Source organism: Carcharodon carcharias, chromosome 8 (genome assembly GCF_017639515.1).
Source record: "Carcharodon carcharias isolate sCarCar2 chromosome 8, sCarCar2.pri, whole genome shotgun sequence".
NCBI classification, from domain to species: domain Eukaryota; kingdom Metazoa; phylum Chordata; class Chondrichthyes; order Lamniformes; family Lamnidae; genus Carcharodon; species Carcharodon carcharias.
This window is the reverse complement of record NC_054474.1, coordinates 173,749,929-173,772,286: the sequence shown is the minus strand read 5'-3', so window position 1 is coordinate 173,772,286 and position 22,358 is coordinate 173,749,929. Positions and strand designations below refer to the sequence as shown.

General features: G+C 43.3%; 1 protein-coding gene across 1 annotated transcript in view; it reads left to right on the top strand.

The window, feature by feature from the left end:
* LOC121281539 (protein crumbs homolog 1-like) overlaps nucleotides 1-22,358 on the top strand; it is a 178,233-nt gene that overhangs the window by 64,511 nt on the left and 91,364 nt on the right. The window contains exon 2 of the mRNA XM_041194488.1: nucleotides 8,471-9,172. Within this exon, the coding sequence (XP_041050422.1) occupies nucleotides 8,471-9,172 (702 nt within the window). The remainder of the gene's footprint in view (nucleotides 1-8,470; nucleotides 9,173-22,358) is intronic.

Sequence of the window (22,358 nt, the reverse complement as noted above, 5' to 3'; positions counted from 1 at the left end):
GGTAAGCCTAGGGGAATAGTAAAACCTACAGGACAAAATGACATAATGCAAATGCACATTTGTCAGAAAACACCAGGGATGATCTGGGGTCATACTGAACAAAGACTGATCATGCCAGTAACCCAGAGTAAAATCCATCACAGGACATGTGGATTTGTTTTATTCATTCTCTGACATGTATTTGCTAAAAGAAAATAGCTGTGAAGAGATCAAATATACTCACTACCCCAACCAACACTGCTGTCCACAGACGGATGCTGAATAACGACACTTCTAGACTTACCTAATACACGATACAAAGATCATTACATTTACAGTTAGTAAGTGTTTAAAAATTCTTACTACGTTTATAATACGTAAGAAACTCAGGGAAAAATCAGCATTGTCCTCCATTTAGTAAATGCAGCAGTGAATTTGGACAATTGTTTTTATTCAGAAAACTGCCCTTGAGGACAGCTCCGTTGATGCCCATTCTCCACATTTCTAACCAATCTCCTTTCATCTGTTCTCCTCCTGCAGGGTGGCCTTCATAAAAGAAATACTTTGATTCCTGGAAGTGAGAAAGTTTGCATGCTTGAAAAGGTCAAAATAACTTTTATTGACCCACTGAGCTGGCCTAAAGCACTTGCTGACAATATTAGACTGCATCACTTTGGCAGGGTCTACCAAAGTGGTTTCACTAGAAAAATAAGATTGTTTTGGCTTATTCTCCCATATTTCAAATGCAACAAAATGCCTTTTTCATTAAAAGAGGATATAAGTGGCTTGAGCATTAAAGACATTTTCAGGATGAAATATTCAGCAGGGACATGCATAATGTGCTTGAACATGTGTTTGAAAAGAAACTCTCCAGTAAGCAGAGAGTATTTCTGCTCTGCTTTTAACATGCTGCATATATTTTATTGAACTACTCCTTCAGGATAGGTCTTGGGTACAGTTTACGCTCCTTTTAATGATGTAAGCTGTTTTGTTTGATATTTGGACGCTTTACTCCAGGGCCTTCAGAAAAATTAATTATTTTGTATTCAATTTTTCATTACACTGTCAACATTCTCTGTTTAAAATCTCATTGAGGTACACCTTCATATGTGGGAATAGGAAAGAATCCTGAGGTAATGACATTATTAAGGTGCCCAGAAGAAATCTCAATCCTAAGCTTTTTGCTGATGTCACCTGGACTAATAGGCTCATTATATTCCATCACATCGACACAAACTATGTATTTAGTTTGGATATGATGACACCAGAAGTCCACTTGATTAAATGTGGGACCAGATCTAGGAGGTAATATTTATTTTAATATCTAATGTGAGCAAGTCCGTCAGCTCTTTCTGTACGTTGAAGCTTACCTGGCATTAAGGTTTGTAAACACAAGTGAAAACCTCATAATCCTTGAGCAGACAGCAACATAGGAACCTGGTAAAGCTACAACTCAGGGCCACGTGCATGTTAAATAACAGTAGCAGCATTCTACAGACATCGCTAAGCGATAGGGGAGGTGGTGGCATAATGGTATTGTCACTGGACTGGTATTCCAGAGCCCCAGGGTAATTACAAGGGCAATTAGGGATGGGCAACAAATACTGGCTTAGCACCCCATGAACAAATATAAAAAACCCCACAGCAAATGGATCAGATCTTGCCACATCCAGTTATGAATGATGGGGGACAATTAAAGAACTAATCAAAGAAGGAGGCTCCACAAACATCCCTATCAATCTTGGGGGAGTCCAGCGCATCAATGCAAAAGTCAAGGTTGAATGAAGCACTTGCCAACCATCTTCAGCCAGAAGCGCCGAGTGGATGATACAATTCGGCCTCTTTCTGAAGTCTCCAACATCACAGATGCCAGTGACAATTCAATCCACGTGATATCAAGAAGCAGCTGAACCCACTGGATGCAACAAAGACTATAGGCCCTGAGGATCTGGCTGTAGTACTGAAGGCTTGTGCTCCAAAACTAGCTATGCCCCATGCCAAGCTGTTGCCGTGCATCTCCAATACTGGCATCAACGTGGCAATGCGGAAAATTGCCTAGATAGGCACTGCCCACAAAAAGCAGGACAAATCCAATCAGCCGATTAACACCCAATCAGCCTATTGTAAAATGATGAAAGTTGTCATTGACAGTGCTATCAAGGGGCACTAATTCAGCAACAACCTCTTCACCGGTGCCCAGTCTGGGTTCTGGCAGTACCACTTGGCTCCAGACCTCATTACAGCTTTGGCCGAAACATGGATGAAAGAGCCAAAGTCCAGAGGTGAGGCGAGACTGACTGTTGTTGGCATCAAGGCAGCAATTGACTGAGTGTGGCATCAAGAAGCCCGAGTACAATTGAAGGAAATAGGAATCAGGGAGAAAGCACTCCCCTCGTTGGTGTCATAGCTAGTTTAGAGGAAAATGGTTGTGGGTGTTGGAAGTGAATCGTGTCAGCCCCTGGACATTATTGCAGGAGTTCTTCAGGGTAGTGTTCTAGACGCAACAATCTTCAGCTGTTTCACCAATGACTTTCCCTCCAAAATAGAGTCGGAAATGGGATATTCACTGATGATTGCAGTGTTCAGTACTATTCACAACTCCTCAGATACTAAAGCAGTTCATGGCTACATGCAGCAAGACCCAGGCAACATTTAGGCTTGGGTTGAAAAGTGGAAAGGAACATTCATGCCATGTGAGAACCATGCAAGAGAATCTAGCCATTCCCCCTTGACACTCACCAGTGTTACCATCACTAAATCCCTCACCATCAACATCCTGGAGGTTATCATTGATCAGAAGCTTAACTGGACCATCCATACAAGTTCTGCAGGTTGGAGGCTGGGAATTCTGGTACACGGCACAAGTCAGGAGTGTGATGGAATACTCTCCATTTGCCTGGATGAATGCAGCTCCAACAACACACAAGGAGATCGACACCGATCAGGACAAAGCAGTCTGCTTGTACAGCTGCCCATCCACCGCCATTAGCCTTCACTGTGGGAACAATGTGTATCACCTAGAAGACGCACAGCAGCAACTTGCCAAGGTTCCTTTGACATTATCTTGCATGTCTGCTACCTGTACTGCCCAGAAAAGCAAGGGCAGCAGACACATGGGGCAGAAATTTCCTCCCATCAGGGGGGTTGTATGGGGGCAGGTGCGAAGCCAATCAGGGCCATGCCGCCATATTATGTGGGCGGGGCCAATTAAGGCCCACCCAGTGTGATGCGCGCCCAGAAGCGCTGAACACTCCCTGTGCAGGCGGGGTGATGCGGGGGGTGGGGGGGCTTTCCCTGAATTAGGGCCTGCGCTCTTTTGTCCACGCACACGAGAGAGAGAGAGAGAGAGCGCAGAAATTTCCCTGAGGCACAGAGGTGACTCAGGGAGATTAGATTGAGGTTTGAAAATTTAAATAAAGAAAAGGAAATATTTTAACACAGTATCACATGAGCTGGGACATGTTCATGAATTTTGATTAAAAAAATGTATTTAATTAATGAAACCTTCATGAAACCTCATCCCGCCTGTGGATGAGGTTCCATGAAAAATGCGAAGGCCGCCTGGGCTCTTTGCCTGCCCCCCACCAACCTTGAGGTTGGTCAGGCAGCTCAGTTAATTGTTTTAATGACTATTTAAATGGCCTTAACAACCCTGCCAAACTGAAAATCTAAATGATGTGCGGTGATGTCGGGACACCTGTCCTCTCTCGCTGACCCAAAAACTCTTCCCATGGGAACACCACTACCTGCAAGTTCCCCTCCAAATCACAGACTATCCTGACCTGGAACCATATTGTTATTCCCACACTGTCGCTGTTATAAAATCTTGGAACTCCCTCCCTAACAGAATTGTGGGTGTTCCTGCACCAGATGGACTACAACAGTTCAAGAAGGCGGCTCACCATCACAGCCTCAAATGCAATTAGGGATAAGCAGTAAGTGCTGGCCATGCTATCCTATCATTGAATAAAAAACAACATTGAAGTCTACAAATACCAGAAATGCCTGCTTACTCTCCACCAGATATATCAGAACATGTTCAATATGGTATTTTCTCTCCAACCCAATGCTTGCAGCAGTATTCACATGATAATACAGGTATACTTTTTAAAGTTTTTTCAACATAATAATTCCTGGGCAGAGAGTGATAAAGGAACAGGCTATGTGATTTGGACCATAACTGTCAATAAATACTAGTGTGACCAGCTTTAGAGTCATTTATTTTGTTTGGTCATTTTGTCATCTAAAAACTAAATATTCGTACCGGTAACTGCAGTTAGTTCTTATGATGGGTTGGTGTTTTGCATTCATTAGTACAGCCAGCAAGGTGGGTTTGGTTTCTCAGCATTTGACTGTTAGAGTACAACCTGGTCAGAATACAATTGAATTGATTTTCATCCCCTCTGCCTGCCAGTAGAGCAATTAAAATAGCAGTGCAGCACCTACTACCTTATCCCTGATGTCCTTCAGGTCTCTGTTATTTTGACTTGGCCCTGAAATTGGCGAGAGCCTCATTAGCCAATTCCAGTTGGGGTGCCTGCAGTGCAAAACGGCCTGTGATGCAATTTTGAATTACCAACGAGTGGGGTTCGCATCACCTATGGTACTTGACACTGAGCTGCCTAATCGACAGTTCTTAAAACAACCATTGCAAGCTGCTTGTAAAAGTTTAACAAACAAGTTTGTAAATGATTTTTGTGAGGGTCGAGAGGAATGATAATGCTTTTCCTGGCTTCACAAAAATTGATCCCCATGGTGCTCGAATCCCAATGGCTCCCCCGGGATCACCTTCCTATTCTCTTAATTTACCTGAATCGGCAGGGGTCCCTGGGGTACAGCTGCCGGAGAGTCCACTTCCTCTGATCTCTCCAAACCTGTAAGGAACTCACTGCCGTGACAGTAACTCAGCCCAAAAATTGATCAGGCCTTGAACCACAGGTGGAGGGCAAGTGAGGGCTGCAGTTGCACAGGAATCCACAACGACTGTTCTAAGAAGACTCAGATAAAAAATTGGCCAGACCATACAAGTAAGTACTTGTAAGTACTCTCCTTGCTAAATCAATCCCAACTGTTGAATGCTAATTATCAGTAGATAAAACTATGGTGACGCTAAGCCTTCAGTGCAAGCAACATCACCAATGAATGGCACTGTGAGGATAGACTGTTAATGTCGGCATATATAACCATTGAAGCACAGAAACAGGTCTAAACTTTTTAACACCTCTCCAGATAGTATACACACACACATATATATATATACATATATGTATGTGGTACATGTATATATATAGAGATGCATAAAATACATAGCCTTTTGAAAAAAATGGCTTTATGGCTTTTAGATAATCTTAGTGTATTGTTAACCATTGGAAATGACCCCTTGCGACTTCATTATACATAGGTAATGCATTCATATCAATTGAAAAACAATGGGTTAGTGCTTCAATAGCAGAGAGTGGAATTTGACAAGAATTCATTAAGACTTTGCATGATAATATCCCACAGTATCATTTCCAGACTGCAGTCATGATTCAGAATACTATTTGACCCTGAGATAAAAACAAAAAAACTGCCGATGCTGCCAGACCTGCTGAGTTTTTCCAGGTAATTCTGTTTTTGTTTTTGTTATTACTTGACCCTCCCTGGGAAATTACTGTCCTGTAAGCAGTGCTAGCTACATACTATTGTACATATTTGAGCACTGCATTTGTTCCTTAGTCAGACTAGGAGAAGATGGGACAGCGGTGGGGGTGCTGTCTTCTGTTATGCAAAATAATTCTCATTTATATTCCCATAAATGATCACATCAATATCATTATCGTACAATCCGGAGAATAGGAGCTGATGTTACAAAACTGCACTTCCAGGAGCCTGACCCACTGGGAGCACATATCAAAAAATCACAGGCACATTGGTCATGTTTTCCATCAATATTACATGGCTTTTAAAAAAATCTGAAGCACAACAGTGTAGTATTGCCCTTATTGAACAAATTGATGATTTTATACATTAGCCAAAAATCTTAAACCATTTAAAGATTGGGATAATCTTTACATTAATAGTGTGGGATAGCAGCTAGTTCCACATTCTTGATGCCTAATATGTTGCTGTAGCTTAGTCACTGAGGGTTGTACTTTGTATCAAGGACAGAAGGTCCACAAAATGGGCGAGCTCATGAAAGGGAAACACATTCTATTCATGTGGCACAATATGCATTACAATGGAGAGTGCAGCCCACCATTCTCATTCATGTATCGAGTGCAATTCTACAATAGCACAACAGGGGGCAGGGGGCTCTGTACAGAACACAAGCTCTCTGGATACCGCAAATAGCTTTAAAGCGTACTGCATGCCAAAAGTGGACAAGAGACACACACAAAATAAATGTGCATTTAGAGTTATGTAAGATTTAGTAAAACTTCCACTTGTAAATTGCACACGAATTAGAGGTGGACAATACCATGTCATTTTCATCTTTAGTAATTAATTGTCCTTAAGTGAGGAATATTGTATGTTTCATTTATTATATTTGTCCTGGCACCAGGAATTGGGGATGATATTTGTGACTGTCATCCTGGTAATAACGTTCTCTGAATACATTTACAAAAATAATTCATTTCAATATGCATTAATGCTCCCTACAGGAATAGATTTGATTTTCACTAATTATGCATTCTTCCAAATTTAAAGAACAGCAAATTTGTCTGTTAATTAACCTTTGCTTAAAACTAAACACTTATGCACATAAAGTGAAACTCCAGCTATTTGGCAGTTTGTTGTTTACAGCTTTGGATCTATTCCACAGAGAAATTCAAACATTGTGGGTTAAGGGGTTAATTGCCTTTATTTAAATATCATTGCAAGACCAGAGAGAAATACTTTGCTGTTTGTGAAGCGTATCCATCTGAAGATTCAGAAATTGCAATTTTTTTAGCTAATATATCTGACCTGGTTGCGAAGTGCACTTGGGATGAGAGACTAAACTAACTAGTTTAACAGAACAGCTTATGCGTAAACCTCACATTCTGCAGGTCTATCCCCTGAGGTTGTGGAGGGTTTTTTTGTGTGTGTCGCTGTGCAATATTACTGCAGGGTTAATTATGGCCTTGATGTCTCATCCATCTTCACTTCGCCAGGAGGATGGGTAAATGGAATAAATCTTAAATGACTTCAAAGACTATTACCACCCTTTGTTGAAATGCCAGGAGGTGTGTTTGAAGCATAGTAAAATGGTAAAATGGTCTGCTTCCCCCCCAAGGCATTCTACACATCGATCCAGACAAGAACTTATCAAACACATGGTGACTGAATGTGAATGTTAGCACTGGGTCTGGCTTCTGTATTCATAGCAAAGAGCTGGAGTGCCAAAGGACATGCGCCAGATACCATAAACGTGTTGCTGATCCAACTTGAAATTGTATGACTTTTGAGAGATTACAGTACTACTAAATTAAATCTTTCTCCATTCACTGCCCCGTACTGTACAAATACAGCATTGATACTGAAATTATAACCGATAGTGATTTTGGGCCAGGCATTTTCTCTTTTGCTGATTCCTATGTCATTGCATCAAAGCTACAGCTCCACATTGTGCATGAGACAGGGTGAGCAGCTTTTAGGGCCTTGGCCTATTGACCCTATTAAATCACAGAATCGTACAACACTGAAGCAGGCCATTCGGCCCATCGTGTCTATGCCAGCTGTTTAAAAGAGCTAGCCAAACTGTTCCACTGCAGACTTTGTAAAGTTTTCCATTTCAAGTCTATATCCAATTCCCCTTTGAAAAGTACTAATGAATCTACCTCCACCACCCTTTCAGATCATAACAATTTGCTGTGTAAAAGACGTTGATTTCTCGACTCCTCTTAAATTTATCCTCTGGTTACTGACCCTCTTGCCAGTGGAAATAGTTTCTCCCCATCATATCAAAATCCCTCGTAATTTTGAACACTGCTATCAAATTCCCCTTTAACCTTCTCTGCTCTAAGGAGAACAACCTCAGCTTCTCTAGTCTCTTGTAACTGAAGTCCTTCATCCTGGTACCACTTTGGTAAATCTCCTCTGCACTCTGTCTAAGGCCTTGACATCCTTATACATACTTCCTGAAGTGTGGTGTGTGTCCAGAATAATAATCTAGCTTAGACCCACCACACCAGTGATTAATGAAGCTTAAATCCATTGATTTTGTTAAATGCATAGTGTATATTGCTGTTAGTATATATTAACTTCACCCCTGTTGCCTATTAACTAACAAATTGTGGTTGAATACTAGAAATGTATTTAAATTATCTAAATAAACCTGGTATGTTCAGCCCAGTAAGACAAAATCACAAGAAGTTTGGAATATTAACCATGTGCTAGAATTGGCTGTCTGCAAATGAATAAATCTAACCTACAACACGACAAGATTAACACGTGGAACTGGAGATTAATTTCACCTGAATATATTGATGAAACTGATCATTTATCATTTCTTTTTAAAATCACACAGGTAATTTCTGTTCTCCAGATGTCAACAAGTGCTCATCACAACCATGCCAGAACAATGGGATTTGCATTGATGGTCTGAATAACTACACTTGTCATTGTCAACAGGATCCTGTGATCTACATGGGGAAGAATTGTGAACTACAGTACAATGCCTGTCATTTTGACCTATGTATGAATAACAGTACCTGTGAAAGTACACCAGGAAGCCTGCAGTACAACTGCACCTGCTTACCTGGTTTTGAAGGTACTCAATGCGGCCTAAATATAAATGAATGCGAGAGCAATCCTTGCCAAGGACCTCATGTTGATTGCATCGATAGAGTGAATGGATACAGTTGCCTGTGTTCACCAGGGTATGAAGGGGAAAACTGCACGACAGACATTAATGAATGTCTGGTCAACTCATGCAAGAACAATGGAACTTGCTTGGATGGAATTGGGAATTATACCTGTGATTGTCAACCCGGTTACACAGGGGTTAACTGCGAAACCGATATTGATGACTGTGCATCAAATCCTTGTTTAAATGGGGCTCTATGTGTTGAAGGGAAAAATGAATATAAATGCTTCTGTGTTCCTGGATACCAAGGGCCTAACTGTGAAATTGACATCAATGAATGTGCATCCAGACCATGCAGAAATGGGGCTACCTGCATCCATGATGTGGATCGATACTTGTGTGTTTGTCTTCTTGGCTACAAAGGTAATTTATGCCTCCTCTGTAGGACATAGTGAGTTAAAGTAGAACAGTTATGTTACTAATTTAGATATTTTTGCCACAGACAGAATTTTACAAAATAGTTGTGTCAAGCCTGTGTAAATTAATACCAGTTAGGATAATACACCATCAACTTGTGTTAGTCTCCAATGTTTACATTTCTACTTTGGGGCGAAACTTTGTCACAGAGCGATTGCAGGACATTGTTTTGGGGCAGGGTGAACAGCCAGAGGTCGTGGTCCACTTTGGGACCAATGACATAAGAATGAAAAGGGATGAGGTCCTATAAGCAGATTTTATGGAGCTAAGAAGGGAATTCAAAAGCAGGACCTCAAGAACACTAATCTCAGGATTACTCCCAGTGCCACGTGCTAGTGAGCTAAGAATAGGAAGATTGCACAGTTCAACACATTACTGGAGAAATGGAGCAGGAGGGAGGGCTTTAGATTTCTGAAGCATTGGGATCAGTCCTGGGGCAGGTAGGACCTGTACAAGAAGGATGGGTTACACCTTAACAGGACTGGGGCTAATGTCCTCACGGGGAGGTTTGCTCGTGCTGTTGGGGAGGGTTTAAACTAGATTGGTAGGGGGGTGGGAACCTGAGGGGGATTTCAGAGTGCAGAGGAGAAAAATTGGCAGTGGGAAGTAGTGAAGTATGAACTAAAAGGGAGGATACATCAAAGAATTGTATCAAGGTTAATAGAATACTTGGAGAGTTTGATAGAATTAGAGAGGGTAATAGTAAATCATTAGATAGGGCCTGAGTAAGAAGGGAAGTAAAAAAGCCTAAATCAGGATTAATGTATGATATATGTGAATGCGTGGAGTGTGGTTAATAAGATTGGTGAACTACAGGCACAGGTTGACAAGTGGAATTATGATATTATTGCTATAACAGAGATCTGGCTCAAAGAAGGGCAGGACTGGCGTTAAATATTCCTGGTTACAGGGTGTATAGGAGAGACAGGAGAGGAAGAAATGGGGCAGGGTGGGCGGTGGGGGGAGTGGCAGAATTGATTAAAGATGGCGTTACGGTACTTGAGAGATAATAGAGAATGTTCCAGAGGGGCCAAGGACGGAATCTCTCTGGCTAGAGGTAAGGAATGAAAAAGGTGCAATAACATTGATTGGTGTGGTATATAGACCACCAGCTAGACGAAGGGATGGAAAGAAAACAAATTTACGAACAAGTTATAGAGAGGTGCCAGAATTTCCTCCGCTTGGTGAGGCGTAAAATGACGCGTGGTGATGTCAGGCGTGCTTCCCAACGTCACCACGCGTCATTTAGATTTTCAGTTTGGTGGATGCACAGCCGAGTTGGCTACTTGCCTGCCAGACTCTCAAAGGCCTATTCAGGCCATTTAAAAAGCCAATGAAGCAATTAGCGGAGCTGCCTGTCCAGCCTTCAGGTTGGCGGGGGGTCAGGTGAAGAGCCCAGGCGGCCTTCCCATTTTTCATGGAACCTCATCTGCAGGCGGGATGAGGCCTCATAAACGTTTATAAAGTGTTTTAAAAATTTTCAGTAAAATGAATGGACATGTCCCAGCTCATGTGACCGTTTCACACGAGGGGGCATGTCCTTGAATTTTTTATTTTACCTTTATTCAATGTTTTATAAGTGAAAGCAATTGGTGCCTCGGGGAGATTTCTGTGCTCTTTCGTGAAAGAGCGAACTCCCCAACTCAGGCAACTACCCCCCCGCACCCCCCTCCTCCCTCCCCACCCCCTCCCCCCTCCACAGGGAGCGCTCAGCACTTCCAGGTGCGCATCACAAATCAAATGGCGACGCCCAGCCAATTGGGGGCACCCAGCCAATTGGGGGCACCCACCCGCCCACAAACCTCCCCCAATGGGGAGAAAATTCTCCCCATTGAGCAAGTATAATGGGGCTTCAATTATCCAAATACAGACTGGGATAGGAATAGTGCAAAGGGACAAGAGGGGCGAGAGTTCCTGAAATGCGTTCAAGATAATCATCTGCAGCAGTTTGTTTCCAGTCCAACGAGAGGAGGCACTGTTGGACCTGGTTCTGGGGAATGAGTTGGCCCAAGTGGATCAAATATCAGTGGGACAGTATTTAGGGGACAGTGACCATGGCATCATAAGATTTAGGTTGGCCATAGAAAAGGAGAAGAAACAATCCAGAGCAGGGATAATTAATTGGGGGGAAAGCCAACTTTGATAGGATGAGAATGCATCTGAGTCGAGTGAGTTGGAATCAGATGTTGGCAAAAAAGACAGTGGCGGAACAATGGGCTGACTTCAAATAAACAGTATTGCAGGCAATGCCAAGGTACATTCCCTAGAAGGGGGAAAGTAAGACAAATAAATCCAGAGCACCCTGGATGACGAGAGTGATAGAGGTGGAGATGCAAAGGAAGAAGTGCGTGTACGATAGGTGTCAGGTCAAAATACAATGGAGAATCAGGCTAAATATAGAAGGACCAGAGGGGAAGTGAAAAAAAGCTAATAAAAAAATAAGCAGAGAGCATGAAAAGAGATTGGCAGCTAATATAAAAGGGAATCCCAAGATCTTCTATAAGCAGATAAAATAAAAGGGTGGTAAAAAGAAAGAGGGGAGCCCATCAGGGATAAAAAAAAAAGGGGACTTGCACATAGAGGCAAGAGAAATAATCGAGGTATTAAATGAGCACTTTTACAAAGGAAGAAGATGCTACCCAGGCCGAGAGAGGAGGTAATCGGTACACTATGAGAATTTACAATTGAGAAGGAGGAGGTGTTAGAAAGGCTATCTTTACTTAAAATAGATAAGGTACCAGGACCAGATGAGATGCATCCAAGACTGTTGAGGAAAGTGAAAGTGGAAATTGTAGAGGCACTAGTGATAATCTTCCCGTCTTCCTTATACTCAGCGGTGGAGAATTGTGAGTGTTACACCCTTGTTCAAAAATGAGTGCACGGATAAAGCTGGCAACTACAGGCCAGTCAGTTTGACCTCAGTGGTAGGGAGACTTCTGGAAAGTATAGTTTGGGACAAAATCAATAATTACTTAGACAAGTGCAGGATAATTAAGGAAAGCCAGCAAGGATCCATTAAGACCATAAGACATAAGAGCAGAAATTAGGCCACTTGGCCCATCGAGTCTGCTCCTCCATTCAATCATGGCTGATAAGTTTCTCAACCCCATTCTCCCGCTTTCTCCCCGTAACCTTTGATCCCCTTACCAGTCAAGAACCTATCTATCTCTGTCTTAAATACACATTAAGGGAAAATCATGTTTAACAAACTTTTAGGAGTTTTTTGAGGAGGTAACCGAGGTTGGTGAGGGCAACGCTCTTGATGTGGTATATATGAATTTTCAAAAGGAATTTGATACAGTGCCACACAACAAACTTGTGAACAAGATTGCAGCTCATGGAATAAAAGGGAAAGTAGGCACTTGGATAAGAAATTGGCTGAGTGGCAGGAAACAGAGATTAATGATAAATGGGTGTTTTTCAGATCGGAGGAAGGTCTGTCATGGTGTTCCCCAGGGGTCAGTGTTGGGACCCTTGCTCTTCCTGATATATGTTAATAACCTAGACTGTGGTGTGCAGGGCATGATTTCAAAATTTGCAGATGATACGAAGATTGGAAACGTTGCCAACTGTGATGAGGATAGTCTTGAACTTCAAAAGGACATAGACATGTTGGTGGATTGAGCAGGCAAATGGCAAATGATGTTCAATGCAGAGAAATGTGAGGTGATTCGTTTTGGCTAGAAGAATATGGAGACACAGTATAAAATAAAGGGAGAAACTCTAAAAGAGGTGCAGGAGCAGAGGGTCCTCGGGATGTATGTACACAAATCATTGAGGATGGCAGGACATGTTGAGAGAACAGCTAATAAAGCATACAGTGCCTTAGGCTTTATTAATAGGGGCATAGACCACAAGAGTAAGGAGGTCATGTCGAACTTGTATAAGACACTAGTTAGGCCTCATCTGGAGCACAGCATCCAGCTCTGGGCACCATACTTGAGGAAGGATGTGAAGGCATTGGAGAGAGTAAAGAGGAGATTCACAACAATAATTCGCCGGATGAAGAACTAGAGCTATGAGGATAGATTGCAGAGATTGGGACTGTTCTCCTTGGAGAAAAGAAGGCTGAGAGGAGACTTGATAGAGATATTCAAGATCCTGAGGGGAATGGACAGGGTAAACAGTGAGAAACTGTTCCCACTCAAGAGAGCATCAAGGACTAGAGGGCACAAATTAAAAAAATAATTGGCAAAAGGAGTAAAAGTGATGTGAGGAATTTTTTTTTCATCCAGAGGGTTGTTGGAGTCTGGAACGAACTTCCTGAGAGGGTGGTGGAGGCAGGTTCGATCGAGGTATGCAGAAGAGGATTGGATTGGTACCTGAAAAGAGAGAATGAGCAAGGTTACAGGGATAAGGCAGGGGAGTGGGACGAGGTAAAATGCTCTTTCAGAAAGCCGGTGCAGGCTCGATGGGCTGAATGGCCTCCTGCACTGTAAAGATTCTGTGATTCCATGAATGCAGGTGACCCTCAATCTGACCTTTATTATCTTGGAACAATGGTTCTGGATCTAGGATTCAATAATTACTATTCCTTTTGTACATGGACTTAAAGTCAAAAGAATATATCGAAATATTCAGTACTGCAGTGAAGTCTCCTTGAAAGAACATTTTGTTCAGAACAACTTAAGTTAAACTGGCCCAATGGAGGATAAGAACACTCCTCCCTAAATTGGCCTCCTCCTTATTGGTTACACATACTAGTTGCCACCAAGGAGGAAACTTTGACAACTGAATTCATTCTCATAATTTTTGGTCCTGAAGGTTTGTGTCCAGCCAGTAGCAGCTGATGGTATCCAACTTGTCTATTTCTCTTATTTGGCCATTTCTCTTCTGGTCACTGTTACACTTGGAAATCTCATTGAATCAGCAATTTCTATCAAGGGGAAACACAAAAACAACTGACAGCCCAAAGTAGAATTGAAACTCTGATCTGGCAGGAAAATGGATGGGAAATCAAGCAGCACGCTGTAGACAGTGCTGAGCAATCCCACAAACAACAGGTCAGATCAAACCTCGGCAGTCATGAAACCATTAAACAACTTAACTGGTGGAGGCAGCTTCACAAACATCCCTAAAGTCAACTATGGCAGAGACCAACACAAGGGTGTAAGTGACAAGGCTGAAGTATTAGCAACCGAGTGCCAAGTGAACGATCCATCTCGGCCACCTCCTGAGGTCTCCAGCATCACAAATGTCTTCGGACAATTCAATTTACTGCGTGTGATAGCTAGGAACATCGGAGGATACTGCATACAGTAGACACTATGGGCTCTGACAACATCCCAGCTGTGGTGCTAAAGACAGGACAGCCACACCACTAACCAAGTTGCCCCAATACCCAACAAAGTGGAAAATTAGCCACTAAGATAAAAGCAAAATACTGCAGGTGCTGGAAATCCAAGTCAAAAACAAAAACAAAAATACCTGGAAAAACTCAGCAGGTCTGGCAGCATCTGCAGAGAGGAACACAGTTAACGTTTCGAGTCCGAATGACCCTTCAACAGAACTAAGGAAAAATAGAAAAGAGGTGAAATATAAACTGGTTTGAGGTGGGGTGGGACAGGTAGAGCTGGATAGAGGGTCAGTGATAGGTGGAGATTGCCGAAAGATGTCATAGACAAAAGGACAAAGAGATGTTAACTTCACCCATGTTGCAATAAAGGCCCCAGCTCAGCATGCGGACACCTTCATGAACAGCAGACACCTTCATACCCTAGCAGACCAGCAGCCCCATCTTCCAACTGCCTTGGGTTATGAGATGACTGTAGGAGTTAAGTCCCTTCACTCAATCAATATCCAGGTGGTTTGTGACCACAATAAGGTCTTTCTTCAAGATTCCCAGGCAGCTGCCACTCTTTATACTCAGGAGTTTGCAACTTTCCCTTCTATCTGAGCTGCCAGTGCTGATCTGTGGATAGCTCTTTGAGGACCCCTTAAGAACTTGGCTAATGACCCATTTTAGGAAACACAGTCTGAGGCAGAGTACAACTACAATAGCAGCCACATTGTCAGCAGGAATGCCATCAAGCAGGCCAATAGCAGTTTAAAGATGAGGTTCAGATGCATCGAGTGCTCAGACAGAGCTCTCCAATATGCCCAGCTAAGGTTTCAAGAATAGACGTTGTCTGCTACATACGGCACAACATCGTGCAGCGGAGGGGCCTCCAAATAGATGACAATGAGGCCGAGGGCAGAGCTCCAACTTCTAAGGAGGAAGAAGAGGGGGAAGATGATGAAGAGGAAGGCCATTCCAAAACAATGGCAGAGCAGCAGGGAGTTGTGGGGCATGGACGTGCACCCAGGGCTTATACCATCCAGGAGGGGATCGTTGCCAGAGGGGCCCTTCTTCAAAAACAAATTTCATAAGTTCCTCCAATATAACAACTGCCATCAGACATCCCTCTACACACAGATCCTTGTATCTTGACACCATTCTTTCAAGGAACCACCCAACCCCCACAAGGGAGCAAATGGACATCAATGAGATTGATTCAGTCACATTCAAACTGCAGCTACCCTCTCCAACATAAACATGGTCATCATCATTTTTCAAATATACCTAGTAATAAGTCCCTTACAACCTGGACTCCTCACATGAACGCCATTGACCGAGAAAGAGGCACCCATTTGCCCTTAATCAGACCATGCCCATAATGCAGATAATGACACAAATGAAGACTTAAACCCCTATACATGCTGAATCGAGTGTATGCTGCATCATACATACAGATATGGCATCTAGCCAATGATGATGATGCAACTGTGCTGTTACAGCTCACCGAACTAACCTTTGCTACATCCATTCCGGCTAATGATGCTGTTTAAGAACTGGGCACCACATATGTCATTCCTGGCTTACCTATACCTCTACAGACTGCACAAACCACATCCTGTGACACCGCAAATGCCAATGCAGCCACCATAGTGGGCACAGCACACAACCTATATCAACTGTACAATACATGGCCTACCGAGCTACGCTGCCCACACTAAGGCTAAAGTGCAACATTGAATGTCTAGCACCCAGCGCTCATGCTTCAGGTGCCCTTGCTGCCCAGCATCTGGTCATGGAGTGGGATCATTAGGCCTCCCTTAAAGTCACATTTAGATGGAAACTGAAAGATACAAGGAGCATCTTAGTGCTTGAGCCTTTGACCTCTGGACTCTTATGTAACACAGCAGAGAAGGGAGAAGCTTTCATATCCTTCACCAAACAGGCCACATCATTGATCCTGGTGAAGCCACATCAAGGTGCAACTCAACATGCTGCCCTCAATATTACTGGTGAGAAGCCATCTCTCAGCCTTATCATTCCTATCGAGCTCTCTATTGTACACCCACACACCGGGTCATGTAGAAATGAAATGAAAGCTGTTCAACAAGTGCTCAAATGTGATTTACACAACATGGAAACAGTAACCACGGTGAACCCCTTTGTGCTCTAGGTGAGATGGCCCTCTGTGCTGGAGCACACTCCTGCAAGGTGCCCCCGCTTGGAGAAGGTAAAGGCCGGCTGCTCACTTCTCTGTGTCAGGGGCAGTGAAGAGCGTGATCACTTTGCCTTGTCGTGCAGGGGCTCACTGGGGACCTCCCTCAGATTGCAGCCTCTGCACCTCTGCACGGGCAGCCATGTTCACTGGCACATGTGGAGCAGACAAGGACTCTAGTGGAGGGGCTGGGGAGGTGGAGGAAGATGAGGATGCTGAGGAACTCTCTGTACCTTCACCCTCCTCAGTGACCTGCACAGCCTTCTGGTAAGGTTGATGGGGTTGGCTACTGGTTTGCAGCAGTCATCCAGTCTGGCAACTGCCTGGCCAACAGTGCAACAACATTCCTGTTAAGGGTACATAATCCCTCATGTATTCCGTTGTTGTCAGTGCTCATACTCTGAGCAGATGGAGTCGGGCTACTGAGGGAGACTTGGACCCTTGGCCGACACACTGTTCTTGCATCCACTCCGAGTGTTGCCGCATGCGTCTCTCCATGAGATTAGCCAATCTCTCTTGTTCAGAGCTAATGCAGTTGAGCCCCTGGACAATGTACAGTTCATGAGGGCGATGGACTCCTCCAAACATAGTCCAAGAGCTCCCACTGCCTCTGCCAGATATCCACGCATCTGCTCCTGATTGGACAAACACTCTGCCCCAAAAGGTGACTCCCAAGGCTTCACCTTCCTGTCCACAGGAGCATCATTGTGCCTTTCCTCCCTCCTCCGAATGGGACTGCGCACAGATGTCTCTCTGTCACCTCCTCCTGAATTCTGCCGTGGTGCCTTTCACCCTGTGCCACTGACTCTAAGTGTGCGCTCCATTCCTCCATTCCTCCGACGTGCTGGTAGCTGAATTGGTGGCGTGTGGGCTAGTATGATGTAACACTGTGCCCTTGGAAATCTTTTCCTCTTCTTGATGCCTGAGGGATGATCTGGACCCAGGGGAAGGGGAGGGTGAGGGAGAAGAGCTGGGACCTGTGTGGGGCACAAAAGCAGTTATTTAGATATAGTCCTTCTCAGTGTGAAAGCACGCTCTGATCATGCCATTGCCTTGACCATGCTCACGCTGGCCACAAGATGCAACTCCATAGTTGTACTCCCTCTAATGCCAAAGTTTCATTGTGCTGAGCAAAGTGACAGCATGACCCCCACCATTACCACCATGTACCAAGGCAATCTCAACACCCTCTTTATCACTTGCTACTGGAGATTCACCATCACCAACAGACAGCTGCTCCGGCACCCTGACCATCTCCATGTCCATCTGCTCCACTGAACAGATGGGCCTCAGGTAGGCTGACCCACTCCCAGTCTGGGCCATTTCCTTTGCGTTCTTGGCCCTTTTGTTCTGCAACCATGACATGAATTTATATTACCCTCACTTAAAGCACATACAGAGATATTGCTCTCCAATATGTCTGTGCCTATTCACATCTGTTTTGCACACAGTTAAATGACCTGCTTAGATGTACAAGCCTCAATGATGAAGCAAAGGTACATGCCAGATCTCACACTGTATCTGCAGCATGCAGATATGACTCTTCCCTTGGACCTCTGTGTTTATGAGCCAAGTTACTCCAATTGCCAGAACATAAAAGCTAACTGAACCTAATGTGACACTGTAACCACGATCTCCGGTGATTCCCTGTGGCACTCACCGCTGCTGCACTCTGAACCCATACATTCTTGGCAGCAGCAGGCAGTTTGCAATGGTCAGTTGGGTATATGATCTCTCTTTTCCTTTGGACCTCCTCTACAAAGACCTGGAGGTCCCAGGCAGAAAAGCATTGCTTCCAAATGACTTCACTGTGCAACATTCTATTCATTAGTTAATGAAAACACAAGGCAAGAAGGGTCATGAGCTAATCAGAATACATTGCTCTAATTCGCTTTTGTGTACTTACACGCTTCATTTCATCTATGAATACTGTTAACAGTGTTGTTGAGAGAAGGGCTCCTCACATATGCTTGGTGCCGTGTTTGTGGCGGCTGTCACTCCAAGATGACGTGCTGTGCTCAACAATAACTGACAGCCCTACTGGCTTTACTCCATCTCATTCAGGCTGTTGTGTCTCTACGTTGTGCAAATGTGAGGGACCTGGTCCACAGTGCGGGCGCATCCAGACAGACAAGTGGCAATAGGGCAAGTGGACAGGATAATGAGCGTGGCAATCTTGTTCATTCATCCACTGAGTCTAGCCAGAATCCTAAGTCACTGCATATTATCTGCATCAAGTAGTGGTGGCAAGATATTGCATTTCACTGGCTGTGTCTTGAGAATCCACTCAGTGGTTTAGTTCAGCACACTTGTGATTAGGAAGCAGCAATGACAATCCTCTCATAGGAAAAAAACCATGATGGGCCATCTATCCTAGGATAATCTAATGGTTGGACAACACTTACAGCTTTGACAACACAAAAACGTCTCCTCGAAGCCTCGCGATGTGCAGCATTCAGGGATTACTACTCAGACCGACAATTCAGAAGAGGTGCTTTCTTTATGTGCCCGGGTTGCCTGACCCTGCCTCTGACCCCGTCACCACTTCCAGGCTGATCTGCCCCGACTTCATATGTATCCCCACCCCCCAGACTGAAAATCGGAACTGTGGGTGGCCATTTTTAAAGGTCAGGTCCACAGGAGCCAGAAGTTCTCCTGTCACTGCACAACCAACCTGGGATCGAAAACCTGGGCCAAAGCAGGGGGAGAGGTAGAATTAAGTAAGTTTGGTGATGTATTATAGATAACCATGCCTTCCTAGAGTTTGTTTGATTGCTTTCTGGAGTCAAAAAGGAAATCCATAATGGTTTGTTTGAAATTGGCTACACTTTATTTCTCTTGCCACCAGGAATAAGCATGATTAGAATTTAGAGAGGGTGGTACACAAAGAAGTCTGGACAAGGTGAACATGATTGAGTCCATGACATTCTCACATTCCTTACGTTCAAATGTCTCTTGTAATGAGAGAATGGTTTACAAATGGGGACCACGTGTTACATCCATCTGAGTTAAGTAACGCAATTCAAAGTGAATTCAAAATGGCAACAAGCATTAAGCTTTTGGAGTTGGCTGGTGCAGGATTTGAATTCTCAACCTTCCAAAGTGAGCTTGAACACAAAGAAAATAAAATCGCACCAACATTCCAGGAGCAAAATGGTTCCAAAACATTTCACAAATCACTGTGTTGTGAATACATTATATAATTTTGGTGCAGAGCCAAGTTTGTTTGCGTTTTACATTTGTCTGTGGGATTGGATGTTCACACAATCTAAAATCCCAGTTCATAACCTGGCTTATTCCTTGTTCGATAATTCTGATTTTACTTCCCACTATCAGAAGAGTTTATTTACTGACCTATTTGTAATAAGCAATTATTGGCCACTCAAGGATATGCACCCTTTCCCCATTTCCTAACTAAACTAGCTGGTGTAATATAAATAATTTAGGATGTAGGAATCTACAGCTAACATTCTTCAACAGTGTTGTTGCACTTTTATAATGATATAAAGACACCAATCACAGGTAAAGGAGTTGTGGGTTCGTTTATTAAGCACATGAGAACATTTATACAAAGGTAGAAAATTTAAAGATATCAGTAGCAGGGCTGCGTGTGCTGTTTTTTGCTCACAGGCCAAAATGAGACTGAGACTGGATCACATGACACACTTCCCTTCTAGTGATGGCATGCTGCTATCCCTTAAAGGCACATTACAACAACTGTGTTGGAGAAGTTTTCATACTCAGTGAGCTAAAACCATAATCATGAGGTCGTGAATATAACGCCCACTATTGGAAAATTCATGTGGTCAAGGCTTTTTTAAGAAAGGCCATAATCCTAATTTACCATAATGAGCATTATTAAATGGCATCATTAAGCCAAAGGAGCATACATAGACCAGCATGCCTAGCAACTGGTTCAACGATTATGGATTGGTAGTTTTCTATTATTTCATGACAAATACAGAGGTTTTTAATATTAAAAAAAAAGGTTTATTCACTTTCTCAAGGTCACTTCCATCACACTATTATTCCAATTCCTATCTGATGAGTGGGTAGTGCTATCAACCACATTAAAATGACATGCTTTAAATGGAACACTCCCTAGGCAATTTTTACACATTCGCACACTGACTGAAAGAAATTGCTTCATCTTCAGATTTCAAGGATGACCTCTAGTGTGCAACAGTTTAGGTGCTTAGGTACATTTAAAGACTTCTGAATAATGTCACTGTTTTCACAATCAAACCTCATCTAAATTTGCTGCTACCTTCACCTGATGGACTGAAGCCTCACTGATTCGGTGGCTGCCATTACCTGCCCATACCTAACCACCCAACAACAAATGTACCTCCTGCAGAGGAATGTCCCTCACCTAAATGGCGTTCCAAAAAGAAATGTGAAATATGTGGTCTGGATATTGCTGCGGTGAAGTAATTTTGGGGGAAAAGGTGTTAGGCTGAAGACTTTGGAGTTAGTTCTGAAATTCTATATTTCTACACGTTTCTGTAAATCGCAGTCACTGTGTTTTCAGAAAAACACTGCAGAATATCTTAAGACTCAGGCACCTCTGGGAGTACACTTCTGTGTAACAGTATTTCTGGTAATGCAATACATAGGGACAGACACCTATCCAGGGCTGGAGAAAAGAAGGGTTAAGCCAGGCTGGCAGTTTCAGTACATCCTAAAACATATTTGTAGCTATTTTGAAAGAAAAAAACTCCAAAATAATCCAAAACAGTTCTTTAAAAGCTATGACTTTTATCGCAAATTTGTGACTCCACAAAACTTCCTATCCATACCAAGCTGGGAGCTTCAAGAGTCATCTTCCATGAGTCTTCCTACTCCTATTTCTCCTCCCAACTTGGCAATTTTCAAGTGCCAACCTGGATCAGCTGAAGGTGCTCTCATTTCTGAAGTTTGAGGGTTCAAGCTCCCCTTCACTAGGCTGACATTTCACTGCAGCACTCAGTGCGTTTCATTGTCAGAGATGCTCCTCTGATCTTTCAGGTGAATGCGAAAGATCCCATGGCACTGCTGGGAGAACAAGGAACTCTTCTTGTTCGCAGGATATTGATGTGTTTATGCAGTCTACACAATAAAAGTCACTGCACTTCAGAGTAATCCATTGGATATGAAGTGCTCTGGATGTTTTTGAGAGATGTCATGCAAGGTACAAGTGGATAAAAATAAAAAACTGCGGATGCTGGAAATCCAAAACAAAAACAGAAAGACCTGGAAAAACTCAGCAGGTCTGGCAGCATCGGTGGAGAAGAGCAAAGTTGACGTTTCGAGTCCTCATGACCTTTCAGCAGAACTGATGTTCATGAGGTCACGAGGACTCAAAACGTCAACTTTGCTCTTCTCCGCCGATGCTGCCAGGTATTAAGTGGAACTTCTTTCTTTTCTACCTACTTTGAGCTGGATAAAGTTGTATGGACTGAGTACCCATTCCATGAGCACACCACGGAGCAGATTACACAAGATTGAAATTTCCACAATGTATTCTTTGACAGAAAGGCTATTTGAATTTTATCAGTCTGTCGCATGCCAGCTGCTTTGATCCTGACGCCAGCCTTTGAGCCTTTCATGGTGCTGTAGTCGCAACATTACTTTTGCTGTTCTTTGGGCTTTAAAAGATTTCA